The following is a 22,534-nucleotide window of genomic DNA, read 5'->3' on the forward strand; positions in this document are numbered from 1 at the left end:
CTGAAAGTGAGGTTTAATATCTCACCTGAGCTGCACCTGTGACTTGTGCGGCCCTTTGTTGGCCAGCTCCATGGAGATGTGCTCCAACTCGGCCTGGCTCAGGCTCAGAGTGGAGGAGTTCTCATCGACCATTGTCCAATCACCATCCACCACCGAGCTGGTCTCTGTCAAGTCTGTGGCCGAGCCAACGCTGTACTCCTCCACTAGAGGGGTGAGAAAACAGAAGAGGAGGAGGAAAGTTATGGAAAATAAAAGCTGTGACTACTAGTGATTCCTTTTTTTGAATGTTTACTGTTGGACAGGGATAAAGTATTCGAGTGTTTTTACCTTTGTTGGTGAGCAGGGACAGGAACGCGTCATGAGTCTGTGGTGAGTGTTGGTTGGAGTGAGCAGACGAGGCCGCGTCCATGTCTTTGGGTCTCTGCCCAAGCCCGTCCAGCCAGGTGTGATTGGTAGGAGCTGCCTGAGGGGGCGCCGTGTCCATGTCGCTGTTCAATAGGCTGTCAGCTGACTGCGACTTTAAAAGCCGTGTGCTCAACACTGATATTAACAAAAAAACAAAAACCATGAAATTCTGGGATCAAGCCACATTTAGTGCTGGACAGCAACAAAACTCCAGTTCACATGTTGATGTTAATAATATACTTTTCTATTCGTTTATTTCATTTATGAGGATAACTGCAGTCCTTTGACAAGATGTTTTGAATCCTGTAAAATGATAAAATTCACATAACAACAGCAGCAGGACACCATAAAAGACAACAACAGCCACATCAAGCAAGAACTCCTAAAGCAGATGTAAGGGATTAACCCACACACACTTTTTGATGCTTTAGGGTATGTATGGCTTTTTGCCTCATTACCGCTAATAATTTCTAAAGAGCTCCTGCATTGCCTCATTCCTGTGTCACTTACCTGTGCGACACCGTCCGTTTTTCAGTGGCGAGCTGATGCTCCCCACAGGAATAACAGGGAAGGGCCACAGAAAGTCCTTGTGGAGTTTCTTCAATGCGGAAACAAAGTCATCAACACGGGCCACACGGTTTCTTTCACGACACAACCAGCCGATGAGTTCGAAGCCCAGCTGTGCAGAGAAGCAACCCAGGTCGCGGAGGCGCACCTGCTCCAGGAGGTGGCGGGCATGACGCCAGAGCATCATGTCAATATACATGTTCTCTGCGCACTCTGCATCCCGACTGACAGGGAGGAGACATAGAGAAAAAAAAAAGTGGAAACATTTAGACGTAAGAACAGTTTAAGTAAAACACAAAACTAGTACTCAAAATCTAAATCCCTGCAGAGTCCTGCATTTGGTCTGGTACCCAGTGGCTGACCCTCAAAAAAAGGTGATAGGGTCAGATTGCTCATGCTGGTATTAAATATATTAAAAAAAATAAAAAAAAAAAAAATTATTTAAATGTACTGTTTTAAAAAAGTAATCCTCGAAATTCTGACTTTGTGTGTTGGCTCTGTCTTCTGTGCCAGTTAGAATATGAGAGCTGCTTCAATTAGATGTGTTACTAAGGCACAAGTAAAAAATCTGAACGTGCAAAACTCTGCGTCACTGTATGTGTGTCTATATGTGCATCCATACCCTTTAGCAGAAGGTCCAGATGGCATACTGAAGGTCTTCTGCAGGTTGAACTTGCCCGTAGTGATGGCATCTGCAGACTGTGACAAACTGATGCTTCGATTTCTAAAGAACTCAAAACCACCAGTTGAGCTGGGTTCCTGAGGACAGAATAAACAGTTCATTATTTCTTTTTGACAGTATTATGCTTGTTGCTATAAAGCATGATGAGTTTTCTGTTAAATCGAACTTCATTTGCCTGATTATTTAACTTTTCTTTCACTGATGCCTACAGTGTTGGATAAAAGTGGTAATTGAAAGAAGTAAATATTTGGAGAGATTATTTGAAGATCTTTACCTGAGTGGTGGGTGTCGGGGGCGGAGTTTCCATTTCCCCAGAGCCAATGGCTTTCAGGAATCGGATCATGTGCCGGCAGAGGTCCCACTTGCCCTGCTCAAGCGCCGTGTTGAAAAGTAGAGTGGCGTGTTGTCTGCTCACTGCTGGAACCTCCATATTCTTTACAGAAGGAAGAGACACAGAAAAATGGAAACTGTGTGAGTATTTTATGACAATAAACAGATTTAGTCAGGCATCCCCATTGATTTTATCTGTGGTGGGAGCATAAATATGTTTTTATGTTTCTGTCCTAGGCTGAAAATTCCTGCATTCTGCTATCAAAAGTACATCACTACCTGCAGTATAATCAGGTAGGAGGCTGCTGTGTCCAGGTCCTGAGCCATGAGACACTCCTCAAACAGATCTTTGGGGTTTCCCACAGCGGCAAACAGGTAGTTCCACAGGGCGTACTCTGTCTTCCTGGCACAGTGGACGATGGTCTGAAGGAATAAGGGGAACTCGGTGATGAATTTGGCCACGGTGGGCAGTAGAGGGTCGGGGATGGGCTCCCGCGATGTTGCCTCTTCTTCCAGCACGACGTGCACCATCAGCTCCATGACGTGGGGAAAGTAGGGGAGGGAGGCACATGACTGAGCCAGCATCAAAGCCTGTGAGAGAGGGAGAGGAGGGACATTGTAGGTGTGCAGACAACCATGGTGTCACCACAACTCCTTATTTCAGCTGAGGTGATGAGACAGGAGGTTCCATGTACCTGTTCACCCAGGTTGCGAACTAGCAGCTGCCTCAGGATGTGATGGAGGTAGATCTGGGAAGTCCTCTCGACTGTGCAGAAGGGAAACAGCGCCTCCAGTGGCTCAGAGGATCCCTGCAGCCCGTCATAGAGCACAGTCTCATTGGTTGCCCCCAGTACCAGGGCATCCTCGAACAGCACGGCCAGAGGGTAGATGTTGATGTGGAAGGGCAGCATGATGCGTCTGGAGAGGAAGGAGTGGGGCTTGCGATGGTCTCGGGGAAACAGCGGCAGCCAGACTTTCATGCCTGCCTCACCGCAGGACAACCACAAGGCCTCCAGCAGGTGTCGTTTCTTTCTGTTGGAGCGACAGGTGGTCCACACGTTCTCCACACACTGGGCCAGCACCACCGGAGGACAAAATGGTAGCTAGGAGAGAAAGAAAAGTGTTAATAATAATAATTTAATAATACAAAATTTAACAGCGATAGATTACCCAAAAATGAAAATTCAGTCATTATCTACTGACCCTCATGCCGATGAAAAGTTGGGTGAAGTTTTAAAATCCACAAAAACACTGCCAGAGGTTCACAGGGAAAAGGCGTTGCACTCATCTCCCAAACAATTGAAAATAATAACGTATAAAAATGAATAATAAAACCACAAAATGTCTTCATCTTGCTCGTCCAAAGTAATTTAAGTGTCCTAAAGCCCAAACATGCCGAGTTATTTTGAAAAATGTCACTAGCGTTATGTTTTTGACCTTGTTTTTAGCCTGTAGCTCTCGTGCTAGACCAATGAGAGCTTGCAGTATCTGCACGCCAGTGTTTACATGCTACCTGGAAGCATGTTGGGACAATAAAGACCCACTCTATCATATGGACAAATATCCTGTGTCTCCTGTTTTGTTTTTTGTTGAAAATAGTGGGCTGTATTAGCCTTTACCTACCAAAGAAAACAAACAAACCAAAAATACACCAAAAGGCAAAACCCCTTAACTTCACTTAATGTTCTATGACTTTGTTTTGTTGGGCTTAAAATACTTTGTTTGTTCATGCTGCTTTAGTTGCTCAAAGTTTGTAGAAGACTAACCTTATTGATTATAACAAACTACTGCAGTCACATCATTGTTTGATAAGTGCTGGTCACTGGTAACTGCTTAACTATGACCGGCTCTTTAGGCAAACAGATGAATTAATAATGCTTGAGGTGATACAGATGTGACAAAACTAGCACTTAAACTTAAGATCATCAGGTCACCATCAAGATTATCTGCCAGTAACTCATGAACACTGAATGCACCGGTGATATATCAGCGAAAACTAATGTAAACACAAGTGATTTGTAGCCAACATTCACCCATGAGCTGAGCTGCTGACATACGGGATAAAATGTTGGAAAACTTTAATTATTTGGAAAATTGAAGAAGGCTGCATTAGTGTAAGTAACTCGTTTTTTCCTTAATATTGCTGTAGCAAGAGTTGTTGAAGCACTTGTGAAAAACACTGGTGTAACTTGAGACCACTGCATTGCACATTGTTGCATGCATTGCACTCACCAGCTTCTTGTTGTTGGCAGGCGTCTCTTTCTCTCGTACCTGCGGTCCAGAACGGTCCCTCTGCAGCATGATCAATTGGCCAGCCAGATTCAACATGATGCTCTCTGCCATGCAGGCCTGAGGTGGACACACAAACACATAAAACATGAATAAAAATGCACCTACAGAGATAATGTAAGTAAGTGTGTGTTGTGTGTGTGTGTGTGTGTGTGTGTGTGTGTGTGTGAGTGTGTGTGTGAGTGTGTGTGTGATACTGTGTTACCTGCTGCGGGGCTTTCAATGTGATGCCAGTCTCTGTGCGCACAGAGGTGAGCGTGACGGACACCACAAGGGCAGGGTGAGGGATGTAACGAGACATTGACACCTCCTGCAACAACTCCACGCTGGCTGTCGGGTGTGGACTGGAACATCAAATAAAGGTGCACACATTATAGATCAGAATCATGACTTTCAGGTTAAACATTATTTGAAAAACTAAGACAGAGACTCGCAAGACTTAAACTTCAAGATGTTTGCAAAAACTTTTAGTTTGAGAGGCGACAGCATTTGATTGCTAAGCAGAATGCTGGCAAACAACTTGATGCAGCTTACTTAAATATTTTATTCAGGTAGGTTCCCCGTGTCAACTTATTCACTGTACTTGACTGGAGATAAAGGTCACTAAAAAAAACGAAGTAAGCAGAAATCTTCAAAGTTCTGACAAAGATTTATGTGTCTGAGGCTGGTTGTATATTGTTCATAGAAAATAATGTCTACTCTCAACAGACATAATGCTTAGGCAGGTCTGTCATGTGACAGGTTTAAGGTCAATAGCTTCTACTAAAAGCCTCTTTTCCCAGGGGAAAATGTGGCTGGGTAACATTATTACTTAACACTATTATGAACACTGGTGCCAGGGATTTCCCTGGTGCTGGAGTGTGTGAAAGAAGAAAATGTGCTGAACGTAGAGAACAGTATCCAGTTCATCCAGAGAATTTTCACCAATCCTCATTTAGAAAAAAAAGGCCAAAGCAGTGGCTAAAGGTTTAGGGTGTAAAAGCCATCTGGCAAAACATTCCTACTGTTACGAAGCATGAATAACAAATATGTTCCAAGTTAAAAAAAAACTACAGGACAAGGTCAGACAATAAAAAGGCCTGGCAGAATGCAAGCAAATGAGATTATCCTTGGAAAAGATTAATGTCAGTATCCAGTAGTGAGTGCTATGCTGCCATGCAAAGGCAAACAACCTTAACCTTTCATCAAGCTCAAAAATTTATTTTTGTCATATTTGGAACAATAAACACCTACTCTATCATATGGGCAAATATCCCGTGTCTCAATATTTCCAGTATCTACAGTTCATTTAGTTGGACACCATAACAACATTGTTATTTTTCTCAATTTCTACACTCACACTGATTTAAGGTCTTATGCCTTTGGTGGGCAGTATGCAGCTCTGAAGTTAAGCCTGAAATTGTAACATGTGCACACAGGAGCCCACCTGTCATTCCTCCTCTCTATGCTATAGAGGCAGATGGAGCAGTCGGCTCTGAACAGGATGACCATGTCTCTGAAGACGTTGAGCAGCAGAGTGACTGAGTGCAGCTTAGTGACAGACGCAAAGGCATTGTCCAGGTTGGAGGAGCGCTGATATAGCCTCAACTATTGTCAGCAGAGGCAGAACAAGGGAAAACACTGTAATGAGCACAACTAGAATCACGATGAATTGAGAGAAATAGTTGAATTTATGGGGACAAACAGTGAAGTAACCAAGTGGTGTTTATTTCTCACCTGCTCTTGCTGATCTGTAAAATTGTAACATGCCACCACCACAAAGTCCTTCCACCAAGCCAGCCCTCCCGTCACCGTCATGTTCTGCTCCTACAAAGATATGCAAACGCACGTTAATATTATTTACTTAGGCATAAAAAGCACATCTGGAAATATTTTCAAATCTATCAAATCTTTGCTCGAAAACACACCACCACCTAGCTTGTGACAGAGAAGCTAGCTGTGCAGGGACATATGACATAAATACATTTAAACATCAGTTATAGATTAAAACACTAAAAACAGATGCAAACACAGGAGGCTATGCTGACTAAAAGCAGGTAAGTAAGTAAAAAAAAAAATAAATAAATACATGTCCATGTCAGTCAGTGTAAGTTAGCCTGTTCTGGCAAAGGCAGATGATAATAAAGTCTTATTGCACTTGGCAGGAATGATCTCCTGTGCTGCTCCCTGAGACAGAGAGGTTGGATCAGTCTGTTGCTCTGACTCATGGAGCTCTTTAGCCTGATGTAACAGTTTCCTGTAACTAGCTGTTCATTGAAAATTATGCTGAAGCCATTTAGAGAGGGCTATATGTTATCTACACTGTCACATACCTGAGTGATGTTTCCAAACAGCTTCCATTTCCTTGTGAATAAGGAGTAGTGTGCAAAGCCCCGCCTCCCTGCTACAGCCATGCACTGGCCTGCTGTGTCTATGGCTGCAAACTGTACACACGCACACACACGTCCATAAGACAAACGAAATTATGTCACATATTGACACAGATTCAAAAACACACATGTAAACCAAACAGTCGGTTTTTGTTGGCTATCGGTACACTGACATATTGACAAGATGAGTCTGCTTGTATAAGCATCTATCATTCAAAATGGGCTTTAAATGTTCACAGCAGCAGCTTTTCCTAACCCAGCCCATGCTCTCTGAGAAGAGAAGGAAAATGTTTACTATACCTTACAGTTAAAGATTTCCTTTATCTCCCACATCTTGTAAAACAATAACTCCGCTTATGCACACACTTGTGAGTACAGCAGTATCAGTTTACATTGTAAATGCTGCTGTATTATAAACTCCGGGAGATCATTTCACAGACAATTTAATACAGTGACTAACAACTTCCCTGACACTAGACCTGGTGGACCAGGAGGCTAAAATCACAAACACACATGTTCCCATACTTACCCGAATAGGCCAGTTGCTCTCTAGGTATGTGCTGTGAATCTAGAGGAACACAAAAATGTAAGAAAGATGATCAACTATACCTTATTTCCATTTAACCACATACACATGCAGACAAGATCAAGGCACTTGTTGAATACTTTCTTGGCGATATCAGTGGTATTGAGCATTATGAGCTGCTAACATCTGTATCCTCATAATTGTTTTGTTTGTCTTATAAAGCACATAGAGTTGTTCTTGGTGCCAATATTGTTTACATTCATTGCAGCTCAAGCTCTACCTCATACTGTAAGTTTGTATTTTAAATAATGATTTAGCTAAAATGCCACATACTTGAGAGTTCCCTTCTTCAATGAGATAATGTCTCACTTTTTTTAACTTACATTTTATCAAATTAAAATTTTGGGTATTGGGCTGTTGCTCAGACAAAAAAGGCATTTGATGACGTCACCTTGGGCTGCAGAAAATTGTGATGGGTATTTTTTAGTAAGTGTTTTATAGAGAAAATGATTGATTTATGAAAGAAAAATGAAATAGGCAGATTAATTGATAATGAAAATAATCGCAGTCCTAAAAGCCTCTAATGCTGATTCTACATGATGGCCTGAGGCTGCAATGAAATGTAATATTAAGGTAAGCTAAAACAAGACATATCGTCACACATATGAACACTTGCATTGACGTGCCTACATTCATTAATTCCATAAATAATAAAAGCGATAAACCTAGTTTCACATATTAAAAATAGATAACATCAAAATTAGCCAGTTTCCAGCAATACATTTATATCAGGTTACAGTATTCTAGTCAAAGTGACTTATTGCTGTTTAGTATTTTGAATGAGGTTAGCATTTTGTACTGGTTTAATCTACGGTTTGGCATTATCAACGGTCGACCTTTTACAACAGTTCGGGGTTCAGGATGTGTGTTTGGCTGCTGAGTGTCTTCTGTGCCTTTCTGAGCACAGATTACTCATATAGAGGCTGAAGATAATGATTTTCTATTCCATACTCTTTTCACAGCTGTATAAATCCCACTAAACCAGGTGTGATGATGGTGCAGTCTTACCTGGACCACGTGCCAGTGCTTGTGTCCCAGTAAAGTGCTGAGTCCCTGAGAGAGAGAGGAGTCGGGGTTGGGGGGATGGTGCAGCGGGCTGCTGTCATGCGGGTGTAAGTGTGTGTGCGGATGTGTGTCAGAGGTGTTGTGGACCTGCGAGGGGTCACCGCAGGTCAGGTAGAGGCGGTCTTCCCCATGGAGCAGCACCTGCTCCTGATTACTCTGTACAGGCGAGGGAGGAGCAAACAGAGCATTAGTGCTTAATGTGTGTGTTTGTGTGTGTATTCAAAACACTGACGATATGTTTCCTCTCACCGTGCAGGGGTTGACTGTGAGGGCACTCTTGATGAAGTGAAACTGCAGTATGCCAGCCTGCAGGGAGGGGTGAGGAGGTGGGACCATGTCCTCGTCTTCCTGCTGCTCCTCCTGCCTCCGCCTCTCATGTTTGTCAGGGAGCACCCATAGGTGGTAGCCCTCTGCTCCCCAGCTCTGGAAAGGGCAGAAATGCACAATGGCAACATAACTAAATTTTACATGTAACAAGCAAACTGTCAATTTGTAGAAACATCATTTGAATAAAAACAATAGTATTGAAAAAAAGTCTCATTATTATAACTAAAATAGAAATAACTGTTAACACAGTCTGAGTGTTGCATCTGTTCCACTTCAGTGATAGCAATTTGCTTGTAAATAACAGGATTAAATGGGCACTGACTCTTAACATAACTACAACACGTGTGCTTTTAACTGTAGTGACTGATTTTCTATCATCATTTCAATTATTTTATTGATTTCTGTAACTTTAAATCTCTGAAATATGCTCTACAAATCAGGAGTTTTACATTCAAAAGTCCTTTTTAAGTGAAAATGTAGAAGCTGGGACAATATTAGTCAAACCACTTACCATAGAGCTGATTTTAATGGGGTCTTTCTTGGTTCCATCAGAACGATACCTGAAGAGAAGACAAAAAACCACAAAGATAAATATAAAAAAAAAAAAAAATCAAGAGAAAACTTAGGAATTCAAACTGAATGACATTTGTGCTGGTGCATTTTTGTGTACACCTACGCAAAGTCCTCTCCCAGAGTGCAGATGAGGTGAGCTCCAAAGACGCTCCACAGCGATAGGCCGCCACACTCCCATGTAACCATGGCAACGCTGTAGTCAGGTGACCAGCAGATCAGCTTGACTGGGCCCGTCTTGTTATAGATGTCTGAACAGGCAAAGAATGCAGAGAAGTTATTAAGAGTTCAGAAAGCTTTAGCTACAGTTGTATCTTTGAAAATACTTGATACTTGCAAAAGCAGATGGTGGAATAGAAGTATTTTTACATATCTGTCACTGAATCAGATCATATTGTGCTCTTCTCTATGGCAGGATAAACAGGGATAATTGTGAAGGTACCCTGGTATTTTTCATGCATGTTGCAGTTTGTGTCTTTTACTTTGATGCTCTGAGCTCATAAACGTTTGGTCTTTAACTGGGAGCAAAAGCTCTGAACAACAGAGCTTGATATTACAGAGTGATATTATTATTTGATGAAAACTCCAGCAGTTCTCCTGATTGCTAGCTCAAAATAACTTGTTTTTACTTCCAAATAAATCACAGCTTTCTAGAGCATGACTGTCTGACAAAACACAACTTAATTAACACAGGATCTGTTTTGGGACTGGAACCCCCCATCACTACTGCAGTATGCCACTTGTGTGTTGTTTTTACAGTACTAAAGCCCACCATGTGTGAGACAAAACAATCATGTGTTGTGAAGGTGTGTCTGAGATGATGCAGGTGTTCAAATATTAGTGCAAAGATTTTAATTGTATATTATATTATATAGAGCAGATAAACCAGGGTTTCTGCACGGCTAAATGTTAAATGTTTTTTAAGATAGTATTAATAACATACAGAATGTTACGCAATCATTCTGGCCAAAGCATAAAAGTACAATGGAAAACCAAAAGGGATCCACCATAAATCAATCTGGATCGATGACCAGAGATCCAATATTATAGATGCAAAATAGAAACACTGATATTTGTCATGATGTTTAAGATGTGCCTTAATTGTGAATTTCCTACAGCACATCTGTGCCACTATTTCCTTCAAGCACGACTCCTTACAAATTGTTCAAACAGTGCTCGTGGCATAGCGCCAGGCAGAAAATGGTTATGATATTTACTAATATTGTTTCATATCGATCTCAGGCCTTTCAATTGAATCCAACCGAATGTTTGTCCATAGAGTATAATGTCGTTTTGTGATGCATCTTGCGATTTACACCCCTAAAAACCATTAGAGATGATATGAGCTGCAATTTGACAATAATATAAAATATAACAATATAAAAATAGCTAAGTAGTATAAAACAAAAATTCCTAATTATGTGATTAAATAAATCAATGCAACCTAGACCTGGATAAGCACCAAGAAATGGAAAGATGACAAAAAACAATTCAAAGTTATTGATATCTACTAAAAAATTCAGCAACTGTAACTGGCAGTATTGGCAGTACTTGCTATTATAGGTGATGAGCTAATTGAAACTCCACAAAAAGAACTGAGCTGTCACTTGGATGCAAAATCCGATTTTGCAACTATCCCATTTTTAGTTTACAAGTGTTTAACATCTTTTGACAACCCCAAAATCAGAAGCAATAACATTTTAGAGCTAACATTACTGCTTACGTAAGACTATTAAAGACCTTTGCAAATTAAATTTAACTCAGTTTAATACTTTCTAGGGCTATTTTTGCAGAATCTGGAACTTCTTAAGAACCTGCAGATAGTCTAAGGATGGACAGATTCACTGTTAAAGCAGAGCAGTGATCGGCCTTCATGCCAGTTCTCCCACTAGGTGGAGCTATAGCTCCAAATCTCATTACAGGAGTCTGACTGTAACAGATGTGACCTAAGGGGAAATGCAGGCATGTGCACCCAAGACAGGGAAAGCTGAAGGAATGCGAGTTATCTCAACGAGGAATGTGCGCAGGGCTGTGACACAGAGAGACAAAAAGAAGGAAAGAGAAAAACTGGGAGCACATGTTGTGATACCTGGGTAGTGTTTTGGGGTGAGCTCCAGTTTGTGGGAGAGTTGCATGGATCCTGTTGTGGTGTCGATCATGTACACCAGCACTGAGCCGCTGGAATAAAAACAAACACATTTTAATGGCCATAATTTGTTGCTCCGGGGGAGTGTAAGCTGTAACACATAATCAGAAACAGCTACTTCAAGTGACCTTTTGGCTGTTATTTGGAGCAAAGCCTCCAGGCTACAGTACGGACACACGTGTCCATAACTAAAACACAATCAAGGGCACGTTTTTGTCATTTGTGACTGCAAATGATTAATCACAGAGGTTTAAATATAATTTCATCTGTTGCTGAAGATTTTTAGACCACCTCTTGCTCATTCAGTGGTAAAAATCACAGCTATCTAACATCAGAGTAACAATCACTTTTATCTAAAAGGGAGTATTCAAAGGTTTATTCAGATAATGTTCAAAAGACTCAGATCAAGAGTTGCTTCAGTGAGGTACAAAAACATAGAGGAAGATGTTGAAGGAGAAATGAGGAAGAGAGATTCCTGCCAGCCTGGCAGATTGCACAATCCACTGGGAGTTTCTGACGAGCACACACTAGGTAGGCCTGAGCAAACACAAACTGGCAGATTCTCACACTGGACACACACACACTACACGGACCACAATCCATCTCTGTGACACACGGATGCAAACAAACACACACACACACACCCTAGTTTTCTTCACAACACTGTACTGCAAAGAAACGGACAGACAGACAGTTGCAGACACGTACCTGGCACAGCCAAAGGCCATCAGTCTGTACTTGTTGTTGACAGCCACACAGGTGCCATCAGTCACATCTGCTGCCCAGACGCCCTGCAGCTGCTGGATGCACACACAAAACATTTACCCACAACAGAATGTGTGTATGATGTCAACAGAGTGTGTTTAAACTGCTGTTTTCTTTAAATGCATCACTTATATTTAACTTTAAAATGTGTTGACAAGTCTAAGAGAATATATACAAATTACCAGCAGACTGCTTGGTCACGATTTGACATTTATATCTGGACACAGTTATATTTCAATGTCGACCCCAACACCCACTTCCCAATTTTAGGAACATCACCCAAAATGCTAGAACAACGTATTAATTGTGAGCTTCTCCTGCCTTGTTGGATGTAAAAAGATATCTTACGGATACAGTCATTACTGTTTAAATCCTGCCAAGATTAAGTAATAGAAGCCAGATCTGCATTGAATTATATTATTATGACATTTATGAAAAATACTGAGCTGGCCAGTTTATCAAACATGAAAACCTGTTGACTTGATCAAGTTGCGTCATCACTTTGCTAAAACTCGACAGGTCGTTAAGTGTTGGCGATATCGCTATAAAGCTATAAAACTTAACAGCAGTGTCTTTTTCCAGAAATCAAGACCCGGTTACTTGAGATAATCCACAGACTTCGTTATGAGCAGTTTCATGTTGGAACTTTTTTCTTTCTACGGAGGAACAACTGCAAACTGTATCACCGTGCAGATGGCAGTGTACATCGACTCATAGAGGAAGAGCTCTGGATGGCGTCCTCCTTGACTGAACTGTAATGTCAGCTATCTCAGTGGTGCTATGTGAGCTAGCAGTAGATACATGCTTCCTTCTGTACAATGATATGATTGTACTTCCGTAGACAAAAAAGCTCCTACATGAAACTGCTCAGAACAAGGTTTGTGTGGATTATCTTGACTAACTGTAATGATATCTGGAAAGAGACACTGCTGTTGAGTTTTTCAAATACATTTTTTGGTGCTTTATACAACATTATATTTAAGAGAAGGCAGACATCTCTAAGGTCGATATCTCGAACACTTGGAAGCAAAACAATCAGACTGATAAATGATTCAAAGCCGAGCAGAATATTTAATTTCTTTGCAAGAGTAAAAGTCAAGTTATCATTAAAAACAGGAGAATCGGTTTATAAATTGGGATTTTCCTAGTTACAATAGGTGGTGACCATGCAGTCAGGTGATGCCATACGCCGATGTGCATAAGCGATATCGATGGCACTAGTTAAAGAACTTGCTTATTAATAAGAATTTGCATCAACTTCTTAGTACCACAACTATTATACATAATCTGGATGTAAATCCTGTGTTTGTCTGTTAGAGGTTGCCTGTTAAATTTTGCGCACGTTTAAACTTCAGCAGTGTGTGTTTTCAAGTATTCTTACATCTGCTGTGATGGTGTTGCTGAGCGGTGTGATAAAGCCAAGGCGTCCATCACTTAGTACCACAGCGAAGCCGCCAAGGGTTACACAATACTCCATACAGCGGATATGCACTCCCTCCAGGTCCAGAGAGGGACCACCTGTACACACATACAGAGGTTTCAGTATTCTATGTTAAAAAACAAAGACTGAATCTGGAGCTGAGGGAAAGCAAAACATGGGACAAGGTTGGGGACTGTTGTATGCAAAACATGTATGTGTGTGTGAGAAGTCAACTTTGCATTTAGATTGTATAGTTTTAGGCCTGCTCTCTTCTCCTGTGTTTAGCTTCTCTAACCTCGAGCAGACTGCAGGTCAAGCGAGAAGGGGATTGTAGTGAGGCAGATGGCCTTTCTTCCGTTGCTGCCCAGCCCGTCCCAGTGCAGCACGTGGAGGTAGCCATCTGCGGTGCACACCAATAAGTCCTCCTGGAGGGACTGCAGGCTGGTGGGAAGAAGAAGAAGAAAGACAGAAATGAGCACTGAGGCCCAAAAGACAAGAAAGAAACTGTGGAGGAGGAGGTAGTTAAAGAGAGCAACAGGGACAGTAGGTAGGAAAAGTTAGAACGAGATAACAAGCAGCAGTGTTGGAAAACACTGGACTAGTCATCATCCAGCTGTGGCCTCTGAGTGGAGCCTGAAACTTTTACTGGCCAGCTGTGATGAGGCCACATAGCTGCCCATGCCAACTCTCTCCGTCTTCTTACATCCACAAAGGAACAACGGCGTGCTTGTGTGTGTGTTTAAAGTGCTTCATTGTCTTTCAAAAAGCATGAGAGGTCGAAGATGGCACAATGAGACAACCGAGAAGAGAAAAGCGCGCAAGAGAGAAATGACAAGGATTCCAGGGTGTCAAGAACAGCAGACTTTTAACTGGGAAGGAGGCAACAACTTTTACTGTACTTTCACAGCAGGAGACACCCACTCATCTCCTGCACAATCAAGCTGTGCCTTTGAAATGCCAGCAGAGTGCTCTCATTCAGATGACTACCCTGTAATCTCTGTCTGGTTCACACAGTGGAGGAGATGTGACAGATGAACACGAGGACATGAAAGAAGCGGACAATACAAACACGAGATTAACAAAAATATGGACAAAAAGAAAAATTGTTCTTTTCACAAAGCAAACAAAGACGTCGAGTTGGAGGGTGTGGGGGTGATAAGACAGAAAAAAAGAACTGAAATTAGCACAGACTGAACCACCACAAAGGAGACAGCAGGGACCTGGTAGACACTGGCTCTTATCTAACAGACTCCACTGTTAAGCCTTGGCTTTAATCGTTTCTTCTCATCAATGTTATGATTTTGGGACTGCGTTTAAAGGTCCAAACACACCTAAATGACAACACACAGACAAAGACCTGAAAATGTATCTGCCGTCACAGAGGTGTGCCGATTTCAAAATGGAAAAAAAAATCAGCTTGATCTTTTGCTTGAGCTTCTATCGTTTAACATAGCAGATTCTGAAATTCAAAAGTCAAAATAGAAACGCCTCATTTTGAATATTGAACAAGCAAGCACAGTCATGAGGTAATATGACAAGCCATCAATCTCACTGAACAAAATTCCCAATATGCCTTGCTTGTCATCTGAATAAATAATATCCTGATAACACACGAGGCTGATTTTAATCAGTTACGCTCCAGGCAACTCAAAATTCCATCCGGCGAACACCAAAATCAAAATAGATCTTTCTATCATCCTCTCATCAATCATCACTAAAGCCTTCCACCCACCTCTATTCATCTGTCCATCACTCCTCCCTCTCTGAGCGCCCCTCCATTTCTACAGAGTCCTGTATGTCTCTCTGCAGGCCATTGTGTTTAAACTGACAGAGCGGAGGAGCTCAGCTTCTCACCGCCATCTCTCACTGCAAATGTTGACTTTCCATGAGGGGAAGAAGAGAATTTTTCAAGGTTTTACTCTGAGCCAAATGCCCTTTACAGGCGCACAACGAGCAGGTCACTTTAAACAGCTGTGACTATGGTGGAAATTCTTTAAATATCCAGTGGTGAGCTGCAAGAGCAAAAACAACAACTGCAGTTTAAAGTTTAAAGGTTTAAATGTGAGTGTAAGCAAAAAGCTTTAGTATGTACAAAATGTATAAAGTCGGGTAGAATGATATGGTAAACCTATATCATGAATAACGTGATTTTGCTCTGACTTGTGCTATTTTTAAAACTTTTAATGTAAGACAGCTTACTTGTGTGTAATTTACAAGACTTTAAATGACTTTTTGTGCATGAACATATACACAGAGGACTGTATGCAAAAGGGGAGGGTAAAAAAACAAACATGATTATTAGTGCTCTTTCTGTTTACAGTGTTTACAGGAAGCACTCACGTCAAGGTTTCAACATCTGTAGGTCTACATCAATGTGAAGTGGGGTCTATGAGCCTGGTTACATGTGATATTAACATGCGTGATCTGATCACAAGTGGACAGCGTTACTTCAGTACTCCTTGGACGGTCCTTCAATGCTACATCTAACCCGAGAAGGACATTAGGACAGAAGCTAAGTAGTTCTATGTGACCCCCAATGCAAAAGCATACACGCTGCTGAAATAACGTGGCCAAAGGAAACCCAGACCACTTTCAAATGTGGTGATGAGATCTCCAGACACATTGAGGACACATTGGGTGCATTCAAACCTGCACTCAGAGCTGTTCATTTGTGATCCAATCACCTGAGACGCATGTTGATGCCTGGTGTATAACAGGCCTAAAGCAGGCAGACAGGTAGACACAACAGAAAGAAACTCAAAGAGGGAGACAATAATGGAAAAAGAGATGAAAGGATGATAAGATTTCATCCTACCTGGTGATGGGGGCCTCCAGATCCACAGGCTTCTTCATTTCTAAAGACAGAGCGGGGGCACATTGTTCTTCCTTATAACCCGGGGTCACCTTCACACGAGGACTTCCTCTGTGCAAACACACATTAGTACATGGATTAATTTCACTGATGTATGAGGAAAACTGTTGAGATCCTCAAAACGCGACACATTTTAACTCTGACATAGATCACTGAACAGGCCCCAACTTGCTTGACCTCTGCTGGTATGCTGTCAAGGAATGTGGAAGACACACACGCACACACACTGTGGACACATGGGCATACAAACACCACATACACACAATATGGACACTTGATACACAGCACAACAGATGCATTTGTAAAGAAGAGAGAAAAGCATGCAGACACCCATATGCACAAAACTTCCGTGTCTTCTGATCTAGGCTGCATGGAAAGCTTTCCAGAGAAGTGGAGGCGGTTATACCAGCATTTTAATTCCTCATGGTTTTAGAATGACGTGCTCATTAATCAGATATGGATGTTATGTTGGGGTGTCCATATACTTTTGGCCAAGTACTGCATTTGTCACATTAAACAATTAGTGATAGCAGCAGTTGAAATGTCACTATACACATTTATCAACCATATAAGCACAGCAAATGATTTACAGCATATTCAGTAAAGAGCGAACACATCATTACATAAGAGGATTTAGCAGTAAAGCCCACTTGTATTCCTACTGGCATTGTAACCAGCTACAGTGACAGACAGCTGCCGACTGACTGCTAACAAACTGCAGCAAGCAGCCGATCCCACAAGAGAAGAAAAGTGTTTAAGTGTTTATATAAATCAATGCTGCGTCATTATAATTTGACATTTGCTATTAACAGCAAGGCTGACACTGTTTCAAATGAATTGAAACAGCACAAATGTCACATATGGAATATGTTTTTTTTTAACTCAAAGCAGATACACTGAACATTCAAGACCGATATCACATGCACAATAATGATGCTTAAATAGCTCTTGAAAGCTGTAGTTAGTAAATTTAATAAAGATCACTTTTGTCATATTTGCTGAAACTGCAATTATCAATCAATCACATTTTATTTACACAGCACTTTTCAAACAAATCAAATGCAACAACAACACCTACATATCCTGAAAGTAGCACTTTAGGCAGATAATATGCAAAAAAAACTCATGTTTCTTCTCCTCCTTGTAAAGCTCCTAAAGGCACTTGCAAAAAATAACCTCACATTAACAAAAACAACCAATCAGATTTTAGGTGTCTAACGCAACTGTCCAGAATGAACCAGGGAGAGAAACAGAATGATGAGCTCTCGTGATCAGGATGGTTTTATCAGGCTAACCAGCTGCAGCAAGTCACAAATGATTTTTTGATGGTGAAGCCTCCCTTTACCTAAGCATGTGTATATCAATATGTATGATAGTTTGTATGTGCGATGCACTCACTTTGGATAGACGGGCTCATAGAGGTACTTGTCATCCCCTCCGCCCAGCACATCAAACAAGAGGATGTAGCCTTTGGCAGTCTGAAAATAGAGAGAAAGGAGACTGTCATTAAAAAACAGTATAGTTGCTCAGCTACAATTTTATTGAGACAGAGAAATGGAAAAAAACACAAAATGTTTGAAAAAAACCCAGAAGAAATTGTAATCATAAAAATCACAAAAAAGATGGCAACAGATCAATAATACACTGTGTGTCCTTAAAAGAAGACCTTCTTATCATGCTGGTTATCTCAAAACAACAAATGATGTGTCTTAGCAGAGTCCATCCCTTGACAAACAATTATTGTAACACTGTGATTACTTGTCAAAGATTTTAAGGAGTCTTGATCAGTATTTTCATGTTTTTTTCTATATCTCCTAGGTATGAGCTATAAAAGGATCATTTCTGCAACACAATGGCTGTCATAGTTTAGAAAATATTTGTATGCACAGGGAATGATGGTTGGCATTTCCCTGCAATGCACAATCCAGAGAAGGCTGAGCTGTTACTGATAATGATGCTCCAAAACAAATTTGTCAGCATTTTAAAACAGTTAGGCTCCAGGCTCTATTCTGGGGAGAAGTTCACACTATTTATGATGTCAAAATATTAGTAAAGCACAATTTTTGTATGCGAGTACAATACAGCAACAGGGCTATTTCCACACACACACACACGCACACACACACGCAGACACACGGTGCTGTCAGGGACACTGGTGAAATTGAGCCTGGACCCTGGAACATGACACGAAACCTGATCTTAACTCCACTGTCCGCAGTAATGCAGCATGGTTTTGCAATGGCTGCACATAAAAAAGACTTCAGTCACGCACCAGAGCCACCGAGAACCAGAGTGAGCTCAACACACAAACCTTTATTCCACTATTTACAGTATTTTCTGAAGTCATGCTTCGCTGTATGGTGATGTTTTGCTCATAGTTGGCTGCAGCACACTCAATTTTCAAGTGTGGTGACATTGTTGTTAGTAGCAGGCCAACACATCACCATAGCAATAAGAAAACTAAAAGTAGAAAGAGGGTAAAGCCAGCAGCAACATGAAGCTAGACTAGGAAAGAGCAGCCACAGCCAGAGAGAGGATGGAGCCAAACTGAGGCCTGCTAAACCCATCAACAGCTTTGGAGCTCCACAACGATGCAGATGAGCCACAGAGGCAAAAACTGCCAAACAACAACACTCCAGCATGCGTCACATCTACTTCAAAAAGACAAGAAAAGTGAATTGCCCATTATTCAAAAGTTTGCCATGCATATGTTGCAGACGTGTGCAAATTGTATACATAAAAGAGCTTAAATTGGCTTTTGATCTTTAAAATGCTGCACATGTTGTCAGTGTCAACAGAGACACTTTAAATCTACATACAGGTTCCAAATATTAATTATGGGGTGACGTTTCAAACTGATTATATGAATAAAATCAAAAGTTAACAGCGACTGTGATCATTTCCCAAAATATTACGTAAAAATTGTGCCTTAACATTAAATTAGGGATAGGATGATATACAGTTTATCATGGATCAGGAAAAAAAAAAATCAAAATCACCATTAGTTGAATTTCTGTCATTGGGACAAGTGTGTCTTGCAGTGTCCAAAGAGACAACTAACAATAAAGGGACTCTGCAAAAACAAGCTGCATGTGCACCAAGCTCAAGATCTTCCTCAAGCACTGGCATATTTCATTTCAAAAGATATGATGCCACTTCATATAGTTGATAAGCCTGGCTTTCTGATGCAATAAAAATATTTGTGTCTTTACAAAACGTAAGGTGAAGGGATTCCAGTATTTTTTAGCACCATTTTAACATTTTTTGATATTTTGATCATAGAGATAATATGAATCGCCATTATTTTGGTCACATAGCATTTTTTTTTTTATTGCCCCATGTCTTACACAAGGCTTATTCTTTGACACAAAACAATACTTATACATTACTGCTCAAATATTTGTTGAGAACAATGACAGGGTACATGTATAACAGTCAACCATCCAGATGTGGAACTGAATTATTAAGGCGACGTCCCACTATATGAAGTTACAGTTGAAGATGCTCAAAAAAAAAGAAAATTTCAGTGTTATTGTGAAATGCTTCATACAGTGAAAGTGACACTGCACACTTGTGTGCAAAATCACCATCTTTGAAATATGTTATTTAACATAAACCACAAAACACATACTCCATCATGATAATTTACAAAATCATCACACATTAAGTAGTTTGATCTGAGACGCAATGAAATAACAAAGTGACTTTACGTGATACTTTGCTGATTGTCGACCAGCTTTGTATGATAATAATGTGGCTAGTTTGTGTAAATGATACCGCTTGAGTAGGGTTGAATGAGAATGAGATTTTTATGGTACAATAACCTCGGAAAATATAGCAGCATCATGATATTACAGCATTATTATTACTACCATTTATAATTACTCTTATAGGAATGGAAATAGGAGAGCTTTGTTATAATTAAACAAACGTTTTACTACTACAATTGAAACTAGAAACCATATTTTGAATGAATGTTTGTACAAAAAGACCCCCTTTTGAATATAACTTAAATAGAGAGATTCTCTGCATTTTTTCAATATGGTAAATAGGCAAATGTACACAGTATGATAACCATCGATTTTCATACCATGGTATACACTGGAATCAGCAAAATGCTGCAACCCTACTCTTAAGCAAAAGTGAATGCCACAGCCCTTTACTCCTCTATAGACAGCCTATGAAAAGACCAACTTTCCCGCAGTGAAATACTTCTTAAAGCACAGTAATGTTCTTGAGTAAATCTACCGCCCAACAATGTTTAATTGACATGTTGCAGCATTGGAGGCTTGTCAACAGAAAATAAGCCATAAAAGCAACAGTGCGTAGGCCAGCAGAAATACTGTATCTTGCATATATCTAGTTATATCATGGAAAGAAAGTTCAAATCATCTGAAGACCTGGCTGTCATGTCTCCAATCCCCCTACTGAGCCCATATTTTCACAAACTCAGACAGACTTCTTTGCCAGCAGGGCGCTCGGAGAGGAAATGCGAGTGCGACTCGCCAGCTACTGTACTTCAAAAGCATGTCAATTACAGGAGGAAGGGAATCTCAGTGGAGTATCAAAGATGTGAGGGGGAGGGGCGGGAAAACTATTTGCCAACCTAGGACAAACTTCAGCAGTGTCTCCCACTCTTTGATCACGCCAGATACACGAAAGCATTCACACACCCATTTATCTTTTCACTGTGATCAGGTTTACTTCAACTCATCTCGTCAAATTTGTGAAAAACTGTGGATGAAAGGGATGAGAGATCAAGAGAGAAGGCCACGACTGACGTCTCCAGGACTCTTGGTGCTATTGATACATTCACACATGCGGAGATAACGATACAGGAAGAGGAAGGACGCCAGTCTTTGTCAACTGAGGCCCAATAAACACGCAGACACTAAGATTCAAAAGGCAAAATGCATCCAGTGACTCAGGAGGTTTAAAGTTTTCTCTTTACGTCCTTTGACAAATGGAAGCAGGAACAAAGAGCTGTAGCTCCTGAATCGGCCGATGGTTACTCTCAAGAGTTTTTCATGAGCTTGCAAAATGGTATGAATCTACAAATGAGTGACGCCGGCTCAGTTTTCAATTTCAAGTGGCAAATCCACTGACTTGGCCAATTCTTTCTCATAGAGGCAAAATTAAGACCCAGGACAGAGAGCGCATCGCTGTGGCAGCACTAATATTGCTGCTAATAACACGGTGTCTTTAGAACACATATCCAAACTCAATAATTGGCACATGAGAGGCACGTAATAGATGATACTGTAATTACAGGACTTAAGACGGGGCTTTAGCGCTTGTCACGCAGCACTTCCTCTTCTTCCGTTGGCACTTCGACACTATTCAAACCAACTATTACGACTCGGTGCTGCATTTGAAAGAGGAGGACATCAAAGGATTGACTTAATGCTGCTGTAAAGACACAAACGAATAGAAACAAAGAAAGAAAAAGCTGACTGGAAACTTCTCCAGTTCAGGCTTGCAAGTGAAGATGGTGTTTTTTTGCAGAGAAAGTGGCAAGTCAGCAGAAAGCTCTACACCATGTAATAGCGTACTGAGGCCTCTCTTCTGCATGTTTAAACAAGCTCTGGAGGTACACACACACACACACACACACAGGCTTGTGGATATCTGCAGTGGCTCTCTCAAATGAAGTACCACTCATTCACAAAATTCACTGATATTAAGTGCCAGCGGCTGTCATTTAAAAAAAAATGAACATAAGTCAGAAGTGCACGTGCAATGGCAAATGCTGATGTGTGCATCTGTTACCGCAGCATGTGAAAGCTGACAGGCAGTCCTGACTGCAGCATGAAAAAAGACATTTGATCACCAATCTCCACCACTTTATCAGTATTTTTCCTTAGGCTTAGTGTCATCACTATCTAGTCCCTGTAAGTCTTTCCGAACAGGGGAGGAATTTAGCGACATGGATGGGGGAAGTGAGATCTCATCACAAGTGGTCACTCGTGACGTATTCTTATGCCAGGTGTGAACAGACAGTCTTAGATCTTTCCACTACTGATTGGATTTCCCAAGATGCATGTTGTTATCAGGTGTAAATAGACTGAAGGATTAAATATTACTCTCTTTATACGACAAGACAGGATTTACCAGCACTGTGTGATCAAGGTGGACGCAGTG

At 41.0% G+C, this 22,534-nt stretch overlaps 1 protein-coding gene across 2 annotated transcripts in view; it reads right to left on the reverse strand.

Moving 5' to 3' along the window:
- Window positions 1–22,534, reverse strand: part of ric1 (RIC1 homolog, RAB6A GEF complex partner 1) — a 44,867-nt gene that overhangs the window by 4,926 nt on the left and 17,407 nt on the right. Inside the window, exons 3-25 of one of the 2 annotated variants that reach the window (XM_042509063.1) lie at window positions 17,792–17,871; window positions 16,337–16,444; window positions 13,817–13,962; window positions 13,483–13,619; window positions 12,045–12,133; window positions 11,280–11,368; window positions 9,297–9,441; window positions 9,132–9,180; window positions 8,543–8,716; window positions 8,237–8,449; window positions 7,172–7,210; window positions 6,586–6,696; window positions 5,990–6,079; window positions 5,700–5,860; window positions 4,479–4,617; window positions 4,217–4,333; window positions 2,680–3,087; window positions 2,264–2,575; window positions 1,929–2,087; window positions 1,595–1,731; window positions 916–1,196; window positions 328–540; window positions 26–203 (exon numbers count right to left, since the gene is read on the reverse strand). In XM_042509063.1, the coding sequence (XP_042364997.1) occupies window positions 26–203; window positions 328–540; window positions 916–1,196; window positions 1,595–1,731; window positions 1,929–2,087; window positions 2,264–2,575; window positions 2,680–3,087; window positions 4,217–4,333; window positions 4,479–4,617; window positions 5,700–5,860; window positions 5,990–6,079; window positions 6,586–6,696; window positions 7,172–7,210; window positions 8,237–8,449; window positions 8,543–8,716; window positions 9,132–9,180; window positions 9,297–9,441; window positions 11,280–11,368; window positions 12,045–12,133; window positions 13,483–13,619; window positions 13,817–13,962; window positions 16,337–16,444; window positions 17,792–17,871 (3,575 nt within the window). Of the gene's footprint in view, window positions 1–25; window positions 204–327; window positions 541–915; window positions 1,197–1,594; window positions 1,732–1,928; window positions 2,088–2,263; window positions 2,576–2,679; window positions 3,088–4,216; window positions 4,334–4,478; window positions 4,618–5,699; window positions 5,861–5,989; window positions 6,080–6,585; window positions 6,697–7,171; window positions 7,211–8,236; window positions 8,450–8,542; window positions 8,717–9,131; window positions 9,181–9,296; window positions 9,442–11,279; window positions 11,369–12,044; window positions 12,137–13,482; window positions 13,620–13,816; window positions 13,963–16,336; window positions 16,445–17,791; window positions 17,872–22,534 lie in introns of both variants that reach the window. The other variant, XM_042509062.1, reaches the window with a different exon arrangement.

The sequence above is a fragment of the Plectropomus leopardus genome, chromosome 20 (genome assembly GCF_008729295.1).
Source record: "Plectropomus leopardus isolate mb chromosome 20, YSFRI_Pleo_2.0, whole genome shotgun sequence".
Taxonomy (NCBI): Eukaryota; Metazoa; Chordata; class Actinopteri; order Perciformes; family Serranidae; genus Plectropomus; species Plectropomus leopardus.